Source organism: Hyla sarda, chromosome 3, assembly GCF_029499605.1.
Source record: "Hyla sarda isolate aHylSar1 chromosome 3, aHylSar1.hap1, whole genome shotgun sequence".
Classification (NCBI taxonomy): domain Eukaryota; kingdom Metazoa; phylum Chordata; class Amphibia; order Anura; family Hylidae; genus Hyla; species Hyla sarda.
The window spans coordinates 305,788,692-305,806,433 of NC_079191.1; the positions used below are offsets into that span (position 1 = coordinate 305,788,692).

Here is a 17,742-nt window from a genome sequence, read left to right on the forward strand (position 1 = left end):
TAAAGGGGTACTCCACTCCTAGACATTTTATGCCCTATCCACAGGACAGGGGATATGTGTCTAATCGTGGAGGGTCAGGCCGCGATCTCTTGCTCGGCACCCCAGTAATCTGCATGCATGTGTGTGTGTGTGTGTGTGTGTGTGTGTGCTCCGTGACGGATTACTGGTGACCACAGTCCAATGCTGTAGCCAACACTCCACCTTCATATACCTCTATGGGAGATTCTGAGATATGTAAACACTATAGCCCTGATTTACTAACATGATCCCGACTCTTTATAGGGTTACGCGGCAATTTGTGTCGCACATCTTCTGGGACACATTTTACTAGTAAAAACACAACGGTTTTCCAATTACTCCGAGTATTTTTTTTTTTAAGCCGACTAAAAGGGGTGTGGTTTGCATAACTAGGGGCAGTTCCCAACATTTTCCTGAAAACCCGACAGTTGTATTTAAAAACCCACCACAAAAATAGTGAATTACTAAACTTAAAAACCCGACTGCCTTGAGGTGTGGTGAATCTGTTAAAAAGAGTGGGTTTTTTGAAAATCCTGTTACTTTGTCCCCATAGTAGCCTTCTCGTTTACTTTTTTTTATCTTTGCTTTTATTTCCTTTTTTTAACTTTGTTAACCCATTAACGACCATGAATGTAAAGTTACGTCCTTGTGCAGTTACTTTGCTTTATTTGCTTTACCCTTTGTTTTCCCTGTGCGACAGAATTTAATATTGTGCAACAGAATTTTCCCGACATGTGCGAAACATTGATAAGTACTTGTGAGAAAAGAAAAAAGAATCTGGGAGAAAAAGAACACTGAAAGTAACCCGACACTCTTAGTAAATCAGGGCTTGTATCTCCGTTTCTCCCATGGACATGAATAGAGGGAAAGCAACGACCATGGATGCTCCAAAGCCTAGCACAGCCGGCATTCTAAACGTTAATGCCAGGGGGTCGGGCCAGGGATCATGGGGGACTCAGTGGTCGAATCCCCTGCAATCAGACATCTTATCCTCTATCCTTTGGATAGGGGATAAGATATCTAGTACTGGAGTATCCCTTTAAGGGGGTTACAATTCAGTGGAGCCTAATATTGTGTCCATCTCTGGAAATGGACCACAGATCAGTATAACTAACTCAGATTCCCTTTTACCCATTTAGGACATCAGGCTTACAGGTAAGACCCTTGTGTCCTGGTACTTAACCACTTAAGGACAGAGGGCATACAGGTATGCCCTAACGTCCTGGTACTTAAGGACAAGGGCGTACCTGTACGCCCGGGGGAATTCCGGTCCCCGCCGCTTGCCGGGCGGGGGAAAGGAACGGTATGCCTGCTGAAATCATCCAGTAAGCACCCCATGCAAACCCCTGGGGGGGGGCCTGATCAATTCAGATTGGCGATTTGTGGCAATTCTGGGTTAATCAGGTCACAGTGACCCGGAAAAAAAGGGTGATTGGTGCCTACTTGGACTGCACCAAATCACCCTTTCCAGCGTGATTAGTCGGCCGGACCGGCCAGACAAATCACCCGTCCTGCTGGGCGGCATCAGCGGGTGATCGGCGGTGGAGAGGGGGGGGCGTAAATCGGCAGTGGGGGGTGTGGGGAGGCTCACCAGGGATCCGGTGTGGCGGAGGTCCCGAGCAGCGGCCGTGGTCTCCTGAGGCGGCGATCCCGGCGGTCTGTGGCAGAGGGATCCAACTGCAGGAGGTAAGCGCTGTTTGGCTCCTGCTGTTGCTTAGCAACCACTTTCAGCATGCACAGCCAAAGGGAATGCTGGGAGTTGTAGTTTTGCAACAGCTGGGCATGCTGGGCATTGTAGTTGTGTAGTTATGAAAAAGTATGCCTCCAGCTGTTGCATAACCACAACTCCCATCATGCATGGTCAGCCAAAGGGCATTCTGGGAGTTGTAGTAGTGTGCCTCCAACTGTTGCAAAACTAAAAATCCCAGCATGCACTGACAGACCGTACATGCTGGGATTTGTAGTTTTGCAACAGCTGGAGCCACACTGGTTGCGAAACACTGAGTTAAGTAACAAACAGTGTTTTGCAACCAGTGTGCCTCCAGCTGTTGCATAACTACAACCCCCAGCATGTAAGGACAGCCAAAGGGTATGCTGGAAGTTGTAGTAGTATGCCTCAGGCTGTTGCATAACTACAAGTCCCAGCATGCCCTTCGGCTGTCACTGCATGCTGAGAGTTGTAGTTTTTTTTTTTAACAGCTGTAGGCACACTGGTTGCAAAACACTGAGTTAAGTAACAAACTCTGTGTTTTGCAACCAGTGTGCCTCCAGCTGTCGCATAACTATAACCCCCAGCATGCACGGACAGCCAAAGGGCATGCTGGTGGTCGTAGTTTTGCAACAGCTGAAGGTTTGCACCCCCCCCCCCATGTGAATGTACAGGGTACATTCACACAGGCGTGGGTTTACAGCAAGTTTCTCGCTGCAAGTTTGAGATGCAGCTAATTTTCAGCTGCAGCTCAAACTCCCAGCAGAAAACTCGCTGTAAACCTATGCCTGTGTGAATGTACCCCCCAGTAAAAATGAAAACATCTGGTACGGCATTGTTTCCAAAACGGAGCCTCCAGCTGTTGCAAAACAACAACAACTCCCAGTATTGCTGGACAGCCACTGACTGTCCAGGCATGCTGGGAGTTTTGCAACAGCTGGAGGCACCCTATTTGGGAAACACTGCAGTAGGGCAATTTTGGTATCGGAGGAAAGTGTAATTCTTGCATCCGGGTCTGTCCCTATGCAAATCCTCAATTTAGGCCTCAAATGCGCATGGTACTCTCTCACTTTAGAGCCCTGTCGTTTTTCAAGGTAACAATTTAGGGAGAAATTGCCTAACACATTTTTGGGGGGATTTTTCTCCTTTTACCCCCTTATAAAAAGGTAAAAATGGGGTCTACTCCAGCATGTTATTGTAAAAAAAAATGCTGGTATTGCCCCATACTTTTCATTTTCAAAAGAGGTAAAAAAAAATAAAAAAAAAAAAAAAAAAAAAAGACCCCCAAAATTTGTAACACATTTTCTCTTGAGTATGGAAATACCCCATATGTGTATGTAAAATTCTCTGTGGGCGCACAAGGCTCAGGAGAGAGAGTGCACTATGTACATTTGAGGTGATTTGCACAGGGGTGGCTGATCAGTACAGCGGTTTGGACATAAAACGGGAAAAAAAAAACACCCACATGGGATCCCATTTTGGGAACTACACCCCTCACAGAACGTAACAAGGTAGAGTGAGCCTTTTGTGTTGCAAGAATTTTCATTAAAGTTGGCCGTGAAAATAAAAAATCTGTATTTTTCACTAAAATGCTGGTGGTATCCCAATTTTTTAATTTTCACAAGGGGAAATAGGAAAAGAAGCCCTCCAAAATTTGTAACACCATTTCTTCTGAATATATAAATACCCCATGCTGGCGCACTACAGGGCTCAGAAGAGAAGGAGTGCCATTGAGAGAGAATTTGGCTGGAAATAAGGCCATGTGCGTTTACAAACTCCCCATGGTGCCAGAACAGTGGTCCCCCCCACCACGTGACCCCATTTTGGAAACTACACCCCTCACGGAATGTAATAAGGGGTTCACTGAGCATTTTCACCCCACTGGTGTCTGACAGATTTTTTTTTTTTAATCAGCGGTCCATGAAAATGAAAAATAAAATTTTTCATTTACACAGCCCACTGTTCCAAAAGTTTGTCAAGCGCCAGTGGGGAGTAAATGCTCACTGCACCCCTCATTACATTCCGTACGTGGGTGTAGTTTCTGAAATAGGGTCACGTGGGGGGGGGGGGGGTCCCAGGGTTCTGGCACCATGGGAGCTTTGTAAACGCACATGGCCCCCGACTTCCATTCCAAACCAATTCTATCTTGAAAAGCCCAGCGCTCCTCTTCTGAGATCTGTAGTGCGCCAGTAGAGCAATTTACATCCACATATGGGGTATTTCCATGCTCTGAAGAAATGGTGTTACAAAGAATTTTAAAGAAAAAAAAATACAATTCAAATTTCTTTTACAGATCCGAGGGGTGCAGTTTGCAAAATAGTATGCCATGTGGGTTTTTATTTTTTTGCTGTTATGGCACCATGGGGGCTTCCAAAATGTGATATGCCCCCCAAAAACCATTTAAGCAAAATTCATTCTCCAAAATCCCATTGTCGCTCCTTCGCTTCTGAGCCCTCTTGTGCACCCACAGAGCACTTTACGTTCACATATGAGGTATTTCCTTACTTGAGAGAAATTGGGTTACACATTTTGGGGGGAATTTTCTCCTTTTACCCCTTGTAAAAATAAAACAAACTGGGTCTACAAGAGCATGTTAGTGTAAAAAAAATGGAGATTTAGAATTTTCACCTTCACTTCGCTGCTATTCCTGTGAAACACCTAAAGGGTGTCATTTTGTATACTTTGGTATTTCTAATAGGAAGGCCCCTCAAATCCACTTCTAAACTGAACTGGTCCCTGAAAGATTCAGATTTTGAAAATTTTGTGAAAAATTTGAAAATTGCTGCTGAACTTTGAAGCCCTCTTATGTCTTCCAAAAGTAAAAACCTGTCAACTTTATGATGAAAACTTAAAGTAGACATATTGGCCCTCATTTACTATTCTAAACCCGACTTCTTTTGTCGGGTTTTTTTGTCGCATCTTTGTCTGCGCCATGTCGCAGACATCCTGCGCCAGTCTGCGACACGATGCGACATTTTTTCCCGACGGACCCGATGTGGATTCTCCCAAACCCGAAAAAGGGGCGTTACCCGACATTTCTTAGCTTTCCCACGTATTTATTAAGGTTTCCAACCCGAATTAGTTGAATTGTTGTGGATTTTTTCCCGACAACTCAGAGGAGTTGGAAACCAAAACCAAGAAAACCCACTTGCAACAAACAGGATGCGACATAATAATAAATACCAGGGGAAAAAGCAGTCGGGTAAGAAAGCAACATAGACTTACAACCCGATTTTCTTAGTAAATGAGGGCCATTGTATTTGTGAATCAATATATAATTTATTTGGGATGTCTATTTTCCTTACAAGCAGAGAGCTTCAAAGTTAGAAAAAGCTAAATTCTCAAATTTTATGACATTTTTGAATGTAAATTTGATGCAAGTATCGATGAAAATTTACCACTATGTTAAAGTAGAATGTCACAAAAATCAATCTTGGAATCAAATTCATAAGTAAAATCATCCCAGAGTTATTAATGCTTAAAGTGACAGTGGTCTGATGTGCAAAAAATGTTCGGGTCCTTAAAAGGGTAACTCTCATTAAAATTTTTCATTTTGCTATTGCACTCCTTATGGTAAAATTCTCCTTAAATTTTTTTTTAAAAATTGACGTTTTCTATGTTTTATTTGTGCTTAAAGGGGTACTCCGGTGAAAACCTTTTTTCTTTTAAATCAACTGGTGCCAGAAAGTTAAACAGATTTGTAAATTACTTCTATTAAAAAATCTTAATCCTTCCTGTACTTATTAGCTGCTGAATACTACAGAGGAAATTCTTTTCTTTTTGGAATTCTCTATGATGACATCACGAGCACAGTTCTCTTTGCTGACGTCATTATAATAATAATAATAATAACTCTTTATTTATTGCTGTCCTTAGTGGGATTTGAACCCAAGTCCCCAGCACAGCAAGGCAGCAGTGCTAACCACTGAGCCACCATGCTGCCCTTAGCCTACATCTGCTATGCACCGTTGCTAAAATGGACAGAGATGTCAACAGAGAGCACTGTGCTCGTGATGTCATCAGTGTTCCAAAAAGAAAGGAATTTCCTCTGTAGCATTCAGCAGCTAATAAGTACTGGAAGGATTAAGATTTTTTAATAGAAGTAATTTACAAATATGTTTAACTTTCTGCCACCAGTTGACTTAAAAGAAAAAAAGGTTTGCACCGGAGTACCCCTTTAACCCCTTAAGGACATAGGGCGTATCCATACGCCCCCGTTTCCAAGTCCTTAAAGGACCGAGGGCGTATGGATACGCCCTGAGCATTTCCGGCCCCCACCGCTAGCCGGAGGGGAGCCGGGGCCGGATGCCTGCTGAAATCGTTCAGCAGGCATCCCGGCATATCGCCCAGGGGGGTCATTATGTCCCCCCATGTCGGCGATTGCCGCAGATCGCTGGACAATTCAGTCCAGCGATCTGCGGCGGATTCCGGGTCAATCGGGTCTCCAGTGACCCGGAATTACTGGCTGATCGGGGCCGTCTCGAACAGCCAGAGCCTGCAGGGGTGAGGTGGTACTGGTGCCACCTCACGATCGCCTTGATTCGTCGGCCGGATTACCGGCCGACCAATCAGGGCGCCTGCTGCGGGTGTCACTCCCGCAACCCGCTCCGCCCCTCTTCCGGAGGACGTGAGCGGGTGCGGGAAGACGACCCCGGGTGCTGGGGACCCCGATCCCCGGCGTCCCTGTTGGGATCGGGGCCCCAGGAGCGACGGCGGCGAGGGACAGTCCTGCAGTGTGGATCGTTGGAGGTGAGTGACAGCCTCCTGCTGTTGCTTAGCAACAGCTCCCAGCATGCAACAAGGGCATGCTGGGAGCTGTAGTTATGCAACAGCAGGAGGCAGACCACCACAACTCCCAGCATGCCCTTATGGGCATGCTGGGACTTGTAGTTTTGCAACAGCTGGAGGCACATTCTTTCTATGGAAAAGTGTACCTTCAGCTGTTGTGTAACTACAACTCCCAGCTTGCACAATCAGCTAAAGTGCATGCTGGGAGTTGTAGTGGTGCATCTGGTGGTTGCATAATTACAACTCCCAGCATGCCCGTTGGCTGTCTGTGACTGCTGAGAGTTGTAGTTTTGCAACAGCTGAAGGCACACCGAGTTAAGTAGTAAACCAGTGTGTCTCCAGCTGTTGCATAACTACAATCCCCAGCATCCCAAGCCAATGTAGTATGTCTCCAGCTGTTGCAAAACTACAACTCCCAGCATGCACTGATAGACCGTACATGCTGGGAGTTGTAGTTTTGCAACAGCTGGATGTTTCCCCCCCCCAATGTGAACGTACAGGGTACACTCACATGGGCGGAGTATTACAGTAAGTATCCGGCTGCAAGTTTGAGCTGCGGCAAATTTTCTGCCGCTGCTCAAACTGCCAGCGAGAAACTACTGTGAACCCCCTGCCCGTGTGACTGTACCCTAAAAACACTACACTACCACAAAATAAAATAAAAAGTAAAAAACACTACATATACACATACCCCTACACAGCCCCCCTCCCCAATAAAAATGAAAAACGTCTGGTACGTCACTGTTTCCAAAACGGAGCCTCCAGCGGTTGCAAAACTACAACTCCCAGCATGCACTGATAGACCGTCCATGCTGGGAGTTGTAGTTTTGCAACAGCTGGATGTTCCCCCCCCAATGTCAACGTACAGGGTACACTCACATGGGCGGAGGATTACACTAAGTATCCGGCTGCAAGTTTGAGCTGCGGCAAATTTTCTGCTGCAGCTCAAGTTGCCAGCGAGAAACTACTGTGAACCCCCGCCCGTGCGACTGTACCCGAAAAACACTACACTAACACAAAATAAAATAAAAAGTAAAAAACACTACATATACACATACCCCTACACAGCCCCCCTCCCCTCCCCAATAAAAATGAAAAACGTCTGGTGCGCCACTGTTTCCAGAACGGAGCCTCCAGCTGTTGCAAAACAACTACTCCCAGTATTGCCAGATAGCCACTGACTGTCTAGGCATGCAGGGAGTTTTGCAACAGCTGGAGGCACCCTATTTGGGAATCACTGGCGTAGAATTCCCCTATGTCCACCCCTATGCAATCCCTAATTTAGGCCTCAAATGCGCATGGTGCTCTCACTTTGGAGCCCTGTCGTATTTCAAGGCAACAGTTTAGGGACACATATGGGGTATCGCCGTACTCGGGAGAAATTGGGCTTCAAATTTTGGGGGGTATTTTCTGCTATTACCCTTTTTAAAAATGTAAAATTTTTGGGAAAACAAGCATTTTAGGTAAAAAAAATATTTTCTTTTTTACATATACAAAAGTCATGAAACACCTGTGGGGTATAAAGGTTCACTTAACCCCTTGTTACGTTCCCCGAGGGGTCTAGTTTCCAAAATGGTATGACATGTGTTTTTTTTTTTTGCTGTCCTGGCACCATAGGGGCTTCCTAAATGCGGCATGCCCCCAGAGCAAAATTTGCTTTCAAATAGCCAAATGTGACTCCTTCTCTTCTGAGACCTGTAGTGCGCCAGCAGAGCACTTTTCACCCCCATATGGGGTGTTTTCTGAATCGGGAGAAATTGGGCTTCAAATTTTGGGGGGTGTTTTCTGCTATTACCCTTTTTAAAAATGTAAAAATTTTGGGAAACCAAGCATTTTAGGTAAAAATGTTTTCTTTTTTTTACATATGCAAAAGTCGTGAAACACCTGTGGGGTATTAAGGTTCACTTTACCCCTTGTTACGTTCCCTGAGGGGTCTAGTTTCCAAAATGGTATGCCATGTGTGTTTTTTTGCTGTCCTGGCACCAAAAAAAAAAAAAAGTTTTTATAATGGGGTCTTTTATGGGGTATTTCTAATATGAAGACCCTTCAAATCCACTTCAAACCTGAACTGGTCCATGAAAAATAGCGAGTTTGAAAATTTTGTGAAAAATTTCAAAATTGCTGCTGAACTTTGAAGCCCTCTGGTGTCTTCCAAAAGTAAAAACTCATAAATTTTATGATGCAAACATAAAGTAGACATATTGTATATGTGAACCCCAAAAAAAATTATTTTGAATATCCCTTTTCCTTACAAGCAGAGAGCTTCAAAGTTAGAAAAATGCAAAATTTTCATTTTTTTCATCAAATTTGGGGATTTTTCACCAAGAAAGGATGCAAGTTACCATAAAATTTTACCACTAAGTTAAAGTAGAATATGTCACGAAAAAACAATCTCGGAATCAGAATGATAACTAAAAGCATTCCAGAGTTATAAATGTTTAAAGTGACAGTGGTCAGAATTGCAATCTCTCATGCAGCACCCATCTGTGTGTGCTGAACAGAGCGATGACTGCGTGTCTTGCGATAATTGCTCCGTGTCATCACGATACTCCGGCCCCATAGTCGTGACCCTTCAGACAAAGCAATCATCGCCCTGTGCAGCAGACACAGGTGGGTGCTGCATGAGAGATTGCAGGGGTCCCCAGCGGCGGGACCGTGCGATCAGACATCTTATCATCTATCCTTTGGACAGGGAATAAGATGTCTTAGGGCCAGAGTACCCCTTTAAGGACCAAGGGATTACCTATACGCCATGATGCCTTAAAGGGATTATCCCCCATAAGGTGATTTTAGTACGTACCTGGCAGACAGTAATGAACATGCTTAGGAAGGATCTGCGTTTGTCTTTGGGCTAAATGGCTATGTCATTAGATTGCCATAACACTGTGGCTAGCTTTTTGTGAACTGGTGAGTCAGGTCTCTGCAGCATTGCAACCTGGGAAAAATCTGAGACAACAGTCATTTTTTATGCTGTTAAAAATAAATATTGGGGTGAAAATCACATAAGAATTGTGAGAAAACAGTCACACACAGGTACAGACACCATATTATGAACTACACTACCTTTACAGCCCCTGTAGCATAGTGAAATAAAAAAAAATTCCTGGAATACCCCTTGGGGACGGAGCCCATTATAACCCTAAGGACGGGAGCATTTTTTTCAAATCTGACCTCTATCACTTCATGCATTAATAACTCTGAGATGCTTTTACTTATAAATTTGATTCTGAGACTGTTTTTTCGTGACATATTCTACTTTATGATAGTGGTAAATTTTCATCAATACATGCATCATTTCTTGGTGAAAAATTAAAAAATTTCAGGAAGTGTGAAAATTTTTAATTTTTCTAACTTTGAAGCTCTCTGCTTGTAAGGAAATGGGACATGTCAAATAAATTATTTATTGATTCACATATACAATATGTTAACATCATAAAGTTCACGTTTTTACTTTTTGAAGACATCAGAGGGCTTCAAAGTATAGCAGCAATTTTCCACAAAAATTTCAAAATCAGAATTTTTCAGGGACCAGTTAAGTGTAGAAGTGAATTTGAGGGTCTTTATGTGGCAAATCCCCTATGATGGACCCCATTATGAAAACTGAACGCCTCTAAGTATTTAAAATGACATTCAAAAAGTTTGTTAACCCTTTAGGTGTTTCACAGGAATAGCAGCAAAATGGAGGAGAAAAATCAAAATCTCAATTATTTACATTAACATGTTATTGTAGCCCCATTGTTTTCATTTTTACAAGGGGTAAAAGGTAAAAAGAACCCCCAAAACTTGTATTTAATTTTCTCTCGAGTAAGGAAATGCCTCATATGTGGATGTAAAGTGCTCTGTGGGTGCACTAGAGGGCTCAGAAGGGAAGGAGCGACAATGGGATATTGGAGAGCGAATTTTGCTCAAATAGTTTTTGGGTGGCATGTCGCATTTAAGAAGCCCCCATGATGTCAGAACAGTTAAAAACGCATGGCATACTATTTTGGAAACTACACCCCTCAAGGAACGTAACAAGGGGTAAATTGAGTCATTATACCCCACAGGTGATTGACGAACTTTCGTTAAATTCAGATGTGAAAAAAATGAAAAATGTGATTTTTAAACACTAAAATGCTGGTGTTACCCCAAACTTTTCATTTTCACAAGGAGTAATAGGAGAAAATGCCCCCCCCCCCCCCCCAATTTGTAACCCCATTTCTCTCGAGTAAGAAATACCTCATATGTGGATGTAAAGTGCTCTGTGGGTGCACTAGAGGGCTCAGAAGGGAAGAAGCGACATTGGGCTTTTGGATAGTGAATTTTGCTGAAATGGTTTTTGGGGGGCATGTCGCATTTAGGAAACCCCCATGATGCCAGAACAGTAACAAAAAAAAAAAACATGGCATACTATTTTGGAAACTACACCCCTCAAGGAAGGTAACAAGGGGTAAAGTGAGCCTTAACACCCCACAGGTGATTGACAAACTTTCGTTAAAATGGGATGTAAAAAATAAAAAATTCTGGTGTTACCCCCAATTTTTCATTTTCACAAGGGGTAATAGAAGAATAAGCGAAAATTAAAAACACCTGTGAGATGTTAAGGCTCACTATACCCCTTGTTACATTACATAAGTGGTGTAGTTTCCAAAATTAGGTCACAGGTGAGTATTTTATCTTTTGTGTTTATGTCAGAACTAGGGATCGACCGATTATCGGTTTGGCCGATATAATCGGACGATAATCCCGGTTTTGGGCATTATCGGTATCGGCAATTACCTTGCTCTGCAGCGGTGTCGCGCGCGGGGGGGGGGGGGGGGGGTGGGGGGGGGTTTGGAGGAAGATAAATAGCCGATAACTTATACCGAAATATAAGTTATCAGCTATCAGCCCTAACCTCCACCGATTATCGGTATCGGCCCTTAAAAAACCATATCGGTAGATCCATAGTCAGAACCATCAGCAATCCTGTGCAAATCACCAATTTAGGCCTCAAATGTACATAGTGCGCTCTCACTTCTGAGCCATGTAGTTCGTCCGCAGAGCATTTTACATCCACATATGGGGTATTTCCATACTCAGGAGAAATTGTGTTACAAATTTTGGGGGTCTTTTTCTCCTTTTACCTCTTGTGAATATGAAACGTATGGGGCAACACCAGCATGTTAGTGTAAATATTTGTATTTCTTACAATAACATGCTGGTGTAGACCCCAACTTTACCTTTTCATAATGGGTAAAAGGAGAAAAATCCCCCCAAAATTTGTAACGCAATTTCTCTCGAGTACGGAAATACCCCATATGCGGCCCTAAACTGTTGCCTTGAAATACGACAGGGCTCCGAAGTGAGAGAGCACCATGCGCATTTGAGGCCTACATTAGGACTTTGCAATAGGGGCGGACCCGGATATAAGGATGGGACTTGTCTCCACCAAAATCCTACAGCAGTGTTTCCCAAACAGGGTGCCTCCAGCTGTTGCAAGTCTATGGCTGTCCGGCAATACTTGGAGCTGGAGGTTCGGAAACACTGCCGTAGGAGACAATTTTCATTTTGATTGGGGGGGGGGGGGGGGTATATGTAGTGTTTTACTTTTTATTATTTGTTAGTGTAGTGTAGTGTTTTTAGGGTACATTTACACAGGTGGGGGTTCAGTGAGTTTTCCGCTGGAAGTTTGAGCTGTGGCGGAAAATTTGCCGCAGCTCAAACTTGTAGAAGGAAACCCACTGTAAACCCCTGCCCGTGTGACTGTACCCTTTACATTCACATGGGAGGGGGGGCACTCCAAACCTTCAGCTGTGGCAAAACTACAACTCCCAGAATGCACTGACAGACCGTACATGCTGGGAGTTGTAGTTTTGCAACAGCTGTAGGCACACAGGTGGGGAACCACTGTGTTAAGAAACAGACTCTAGCTCAGTGATTCTGAGCCGTGTGCCTCCATCTGTTGCAAAACTACAACTCCCCCGTCTTAGGTATCAGCAGTCATCCCGGTCCGGTCCCTGCCCGGTGAGTGACGGGGACTGGAAATACGTAGGGCGTACAGGTACGCCCAACGCTCTTAAGTACCGGGACGGAAGGGCGTATCCATATGCCCTCCGTCCCCAACAGGTTAAAAACTAGCATGGCCTGCTGCAGATTTTCCTCAGTGGAAACTCCGCTGCCAAAAATTTGCCGCATTCAATATTGCAGCAGGTATTGAATTCAACCGAGTGAACATATTCTAAAAGGGGTTTTCTCGCAGAAGGGTTGTTTCCGAACTATGGACAATGTGTGGGATAGTCTTCCTGAGCTGCAGCCCGTCATCCCTGGCCGAGACGGACATCTCTGCAGGCAGTGATTCGCTGAGCTGCAGTATGGCGCATTAGGGATAGAGTGCTTCCCAGGGACGACACATCAGGAAGACGATCGCATTAGGGGACCGGTGCATGACACCAGAGGCAAGTAGATTTTTTTTTATTTATTTTTTTTATATCCCACAATGGTCATAGTTAGGGGAAAAAAGCTGTTTGATAACCCCTTCCATTCATTTCCTAGAAGCTCTGATCCTGATGTTCTGGGCTCCTGCTGTGCCTTTCCCGATCAGTTGCGTCTCACCGCCAGCCAGCAATGCAAGAAGTGACATCTCAGAGATTAAGCGATCACATGTCTACAGTTGCTATCAAAAAGAACAAACTAAACTACTTTTACCACCAGAAAATACTGCTTGCTGCATCTGCAGCATACAGAGAACACACAATGTTTCTGGAAAAAATTAGCTCAGGTTTTCTATTGCCTCAGCTTCATCGAAAACAAAACTTTTGAAGAGTTCGCTCATCACTACTGGAAAAAATAGATTTTTGTACAAATATAGACAGTACACAGAGATGTTTCCAGTGATCTTTTATACCTAGGCCTGTAACCATGACAAAGGGGGCAGCCCCTACACAGATTCACCAACATCCGAGACAAGGATTCTTTACTATAAGCCACGTTCACGTCAGAATTTCCATGCCAAATTCCACATTGGAATTTGGCACGGAAATTGTGTTGAGTCCAGTTAAAGAGGTACTCTGCTCCTAGACATCTTGTCCCCTATCTAAAGGATAGGGGATAAGATGACGGATCGGGGGGGGGGGGGGGTCACGCTGCTGTCTGATGCACGGAATGCAGAGCAGTTGATGAGACGGCGCGCTCATGTGCGGTCGTAGCACCCCGTAGTTTGCGGCATGTCTGTACTGAGATTCTCCATGCAGACATTCCGTCATGTGAACATAGCCACAGCGCAGTTAGACTATGGAACTCTCTGCCACACAGGGACGTAGCTATAGAGGTAGCAGTTGCACCAGGGCCCTGGTGAGAAAAGTGCCACATAGCACATTTGCTCCATAAGAGACCAGTATTATAATTGGCATATGGGGCCCTGTTGCAAATTTTGCACCGGGTCCCAGAAGCTACAAGCTACGCCTCTGCTGCCAGATGATGTTGGGATATAAACAAGTTGAAGGGGGCTGGATGTTTCTTGCAAAATATCATGCTACAAGTTATGGATACTAGATTTATGGAGGTGGTATGTTGATCCAGGGATTTATTCTGATTGCCATATTGAAGCAGGGAAGGGTTTTTTGTTTGTTTTGCTTTTTTTTCTGATCTCTGAATCAACACACAGTGTAATTATTGGTAGAACTTGATTCTTGTATTTTTTTCTACTTTATGAACTATTTAACTAGAAATAATCTGTACTCATACATGCTGACCTACACTACTAATCTGCACCCATGTCCACTGATCTGCAGTAGTCATATTCTGCAACCATATCCACTGATCTACATGTGTACTCTGCAAACATGCACTAATCTGCACTAGTAATAATCTGCACCCATGCCCACTGTTCTACACTATTCTGTTTCCATAGTTTCTGATCTACAGTAGTAATAATCTGCACCCATGCCCACTGTTCTACACTATTCTCTGTTTCCATAGCTTCTGATCTACAGTAGTAATAATCTGCACCCATGCCCACTGTTCTACACTATTCTCTGTTTCCATAGCTTCTGATCTACAGTAGTAATAATCTGCACCCATGCCCACTGTTCTACACTATTCTCTGTTTCCATAGCTTCTGATCTACAGTAGTAATAATCTGCACACATTGCCCACTGTTCTACACTATTCTCTGTTTCCATAGCTTCTGATCTACAGTAGTAATAATCTGCACACATTGCCACTGATCTACAGTAGTAATAATCTGCACACATTGCCACTGATCTACAGTAGTAATAATCTGCACACATTGCCACTGATCTACAGTAGTAATTATCTGCACACATTGCCACTGATCTACACTAGTAATAATCTGCACACATTGCCACTGATCTACAGTAGTAATAATCTGCACACATTGTCACTGCTCTACACTAGTAATAATCTGCACCCATGCCCACTGACCTACACTGTTATCTGCCCCATTGCCACTGATCTACACTAGTAATTTGCAGATACCTATTGATCTACAACAGAAGAAGAAAAAAATACAGATTATTACTGATCTACACTAGTAATAATCTGCACCCATGCCCACTGTTCTACACTATTATCTGTTTCCATAGCTTCTGATCTACAGTAGCAATAATATGCACACATTTCCACTGATCTACACTAGTAATAATCTGCACACATTGCCACTGATCTACACTAGTAATCGGCACCCTACCCTGCCCACTGTTCTACACTATTATCTGCACACATTGCCACTGATCTACAGTAGTAATAGTCTGCACACATTGCCACTGATCTACAGTAGTAATAGTCTGCACACATTGCCACTGATCTACAGTAGTAATAGTCTGCACACATTGCCACTGATCTACAGTAGTAATAGTCTGCACACATTGCCACTGATCTACAGTAGTAATAGTCTGCACACATTGCCACTGATCTACAGTAGTAATAGTCTGCACACATTGCCACTGATCTACACTAGTAATAATCTGCACACATTGCCACTGATCTACAGTAGTAATAGTCTGCACACATTGCCACTGATCTACAGTAGTAATAATCTGCACACATTGCCACTGATCTACAGTAGTAATAATCTGCACACATTGCCACTGATCTACAGTAGTAATAATCTGCACACATTGCCACTGATCTACAGTAGTAATAGTCTGCACACATTGCCACTGATCTACAGTAGTAATAGTCTGCACACATTGCCACTGATCTACACTAGTAATAATCTGCACACATTGCCACTGATCTACAGTAGTAATAATCTGCAATGATACCCACTAATGTAAACTAGTAACTAGTGTTGGGCGGTATACCGATGTTTTTGTCTTACAATATGAAGTTTTCCGACCCCGTGGTGTCAATCACGGATCACCGCTCCTATAAACAGAAGCCGCACATGCGGTATTCCTTATTTTCCATAATTTACAATCAGCCATTTTTCTGCAGTACGGTACGTGCGATGATTCGCCGCATTCAAGACACTTACTTTCCCGAAGTCGGTTCTTAAAATTGGGGTCACTTCTCCTTTTTCTGTCAAAATAAATGCAGTAACCTAGAAATAGGGCTCCGCACACCCCAGCCGCTATGGCGCTGGTCTTCCCTACTACCATCATCTTCTCCAGCGGGTGATGCCACACAGGATGATAGCCACCACTCTCCTTCGGCACCCTTGAAGTAAAAAGATCGTTTCCCAAAGATTACGTCATCAATAAGCGACAGTCAAAGAAGCGTGCGGCCCTTTTTCTCGTTACTTTTTTTTTTTTTTTCTGAAGCTTTATTGTACCTGGTAAAGGAGGACTGTACTTGATGACGTGCTTGGAAAACGGAACACCAATTGTCAGGCGTCTGAGGGGCGTTCGCACATACTGGAGCTCCAGTCTACACAGATGTGACCTTCAGTCCGGTTTTTTAATTTAACAAAGTAACTAATAACCCTTCTCCTTCTCCTGCTGGGCTCCGCCCACTCTTGTCCCGCGATCAACATCACGGGTCTATATGCAGAGGAGCTTTACTTCTACAGGAAACACGTGACCTCCACTTCTACTCAGCGACACCCAATCCACACACTTCCTATTGCCCCAATCTACTCTATCCCACACTGCTGGTCTCCGTCCCTACCTGACCTTCACTCAATTGTTTTCCAGCAATGCTGCTCTCTGCCTCTCACATATACTGGTCACATGATTATGACATCTTCACAAGTCTTACTACTCCAGCATCTAGCAGATACAGCAGTGTTTCCCAACCAGGTTGCCTGCTGCTGTTGCAAAACTACAACTCCCAGCACACTGGTGGCACACTGAGAAGCAGAGACTTGCACCCACAACAGCAGTGACTGCCCAACCACGACCTTCTCTGTATCTCAGTGTTTCCCAACCAGGGTCCCACCAGCTGTTGTAAAATTACAACTCCCAGCATGCCCGGTGTGCCACCACAGTAGTAAGGTGATTACATGAGGAGGGGGTTTGTTATAGTGTGTCATTCCAGTAGTAAGGTGATTACAGGAGGAGAGGTGTTGTTACAGTGTGTCACCCCAGTAGTAACATGTACAAGAAGCCATGGTAGCCTGTATAAGTGAACCGTTGATAACACTGATGAATGCTATGCTATTTCAAAGAATTGTCCATGTTTGCAATCGAAAATATTGTAGGTAATAGAGGGGCATAAAAATACAGTAAAATGTGACACATTAAAACCAAACAAATATTAACACTTTAACCCCTTAAGGACTCAGGGTTTTTCCGTTTTTGCACTTTAGTTTTTTCCTCCTTACCTTTTAAAAATCATAACCCTTTCAATTTTCCACCTAAAAATCCATATTATGGCTTATTTTTTGCGTCACCAATTCTACTTTGCAGTGACATTAGTCATTTTACCCAAAAATTCACGACGAAATGGAAGAAAAAAATCATTGTGCGACAAAATCGAAGAAAAAAACGCCATTTTGTCATTTTTGGGGCTTCCGTTTCTACGCAATTCATATTTCGGTAAAAATGACACCTTATTATTCTGCAGGTCCATACGGTTAAAATGATACCCTACTTATATAGGTTTGATTTTGTTGTACTTCTGGAAAAAATCATAAGTACATGCAGGAAAATTTATACATTTAAAAATGTCATCTTCTGACCCCTATAACTTTTTTATTTTTCCACGTACAGGGCGGTATGAGGGCAAATTTTTTGCGCCGTGATCTGAAGTTTTTATCGGTATTATTTTTGTTTTGATCAGACTTTTTGATCACTTTTTATTCATTT

General features: G+C 43.6%; 1 protein-coding gene across 2 annotated transcripts in view; it reads right to left on the bottom strand.

The window, feature by feature from the left end:
* TOMM20 (translocase of outer mitochondrial membrane 20) overlaps positions 1 to 16,415 on the bottom strand; it is a 95,357-nt gene extending 78,942 nt beyond the window's left edge. Inside the window, exons 1-2 of one of the 2 annotated variants that reach the window (XM_056566985.1) lie at positions 16,269 to 16,415; positions 15,972 to 16,153 (exon numbers count right to left, since the gene is read on the bottom strand). In XM_056566985.1, the coding sequence (XP_056422960.1) occupies positions 15,972 to 16,098 (127 nt within the window). In that variant the 5' untranslated portion in view covers positions 16,099 to 16,153; positions 16,269 to 16,415. Of the gene's footprint in view, positions 1 to 15,971; positions 16,245 to 16,268 lie in introns of those variants that run through there. The other variant, XM_056566984.1, reaches the window with a different exon arrangement.
* Between the last annotated feature and the right edge of the window lie 1,327 nt (positions 16,416 to 17,742).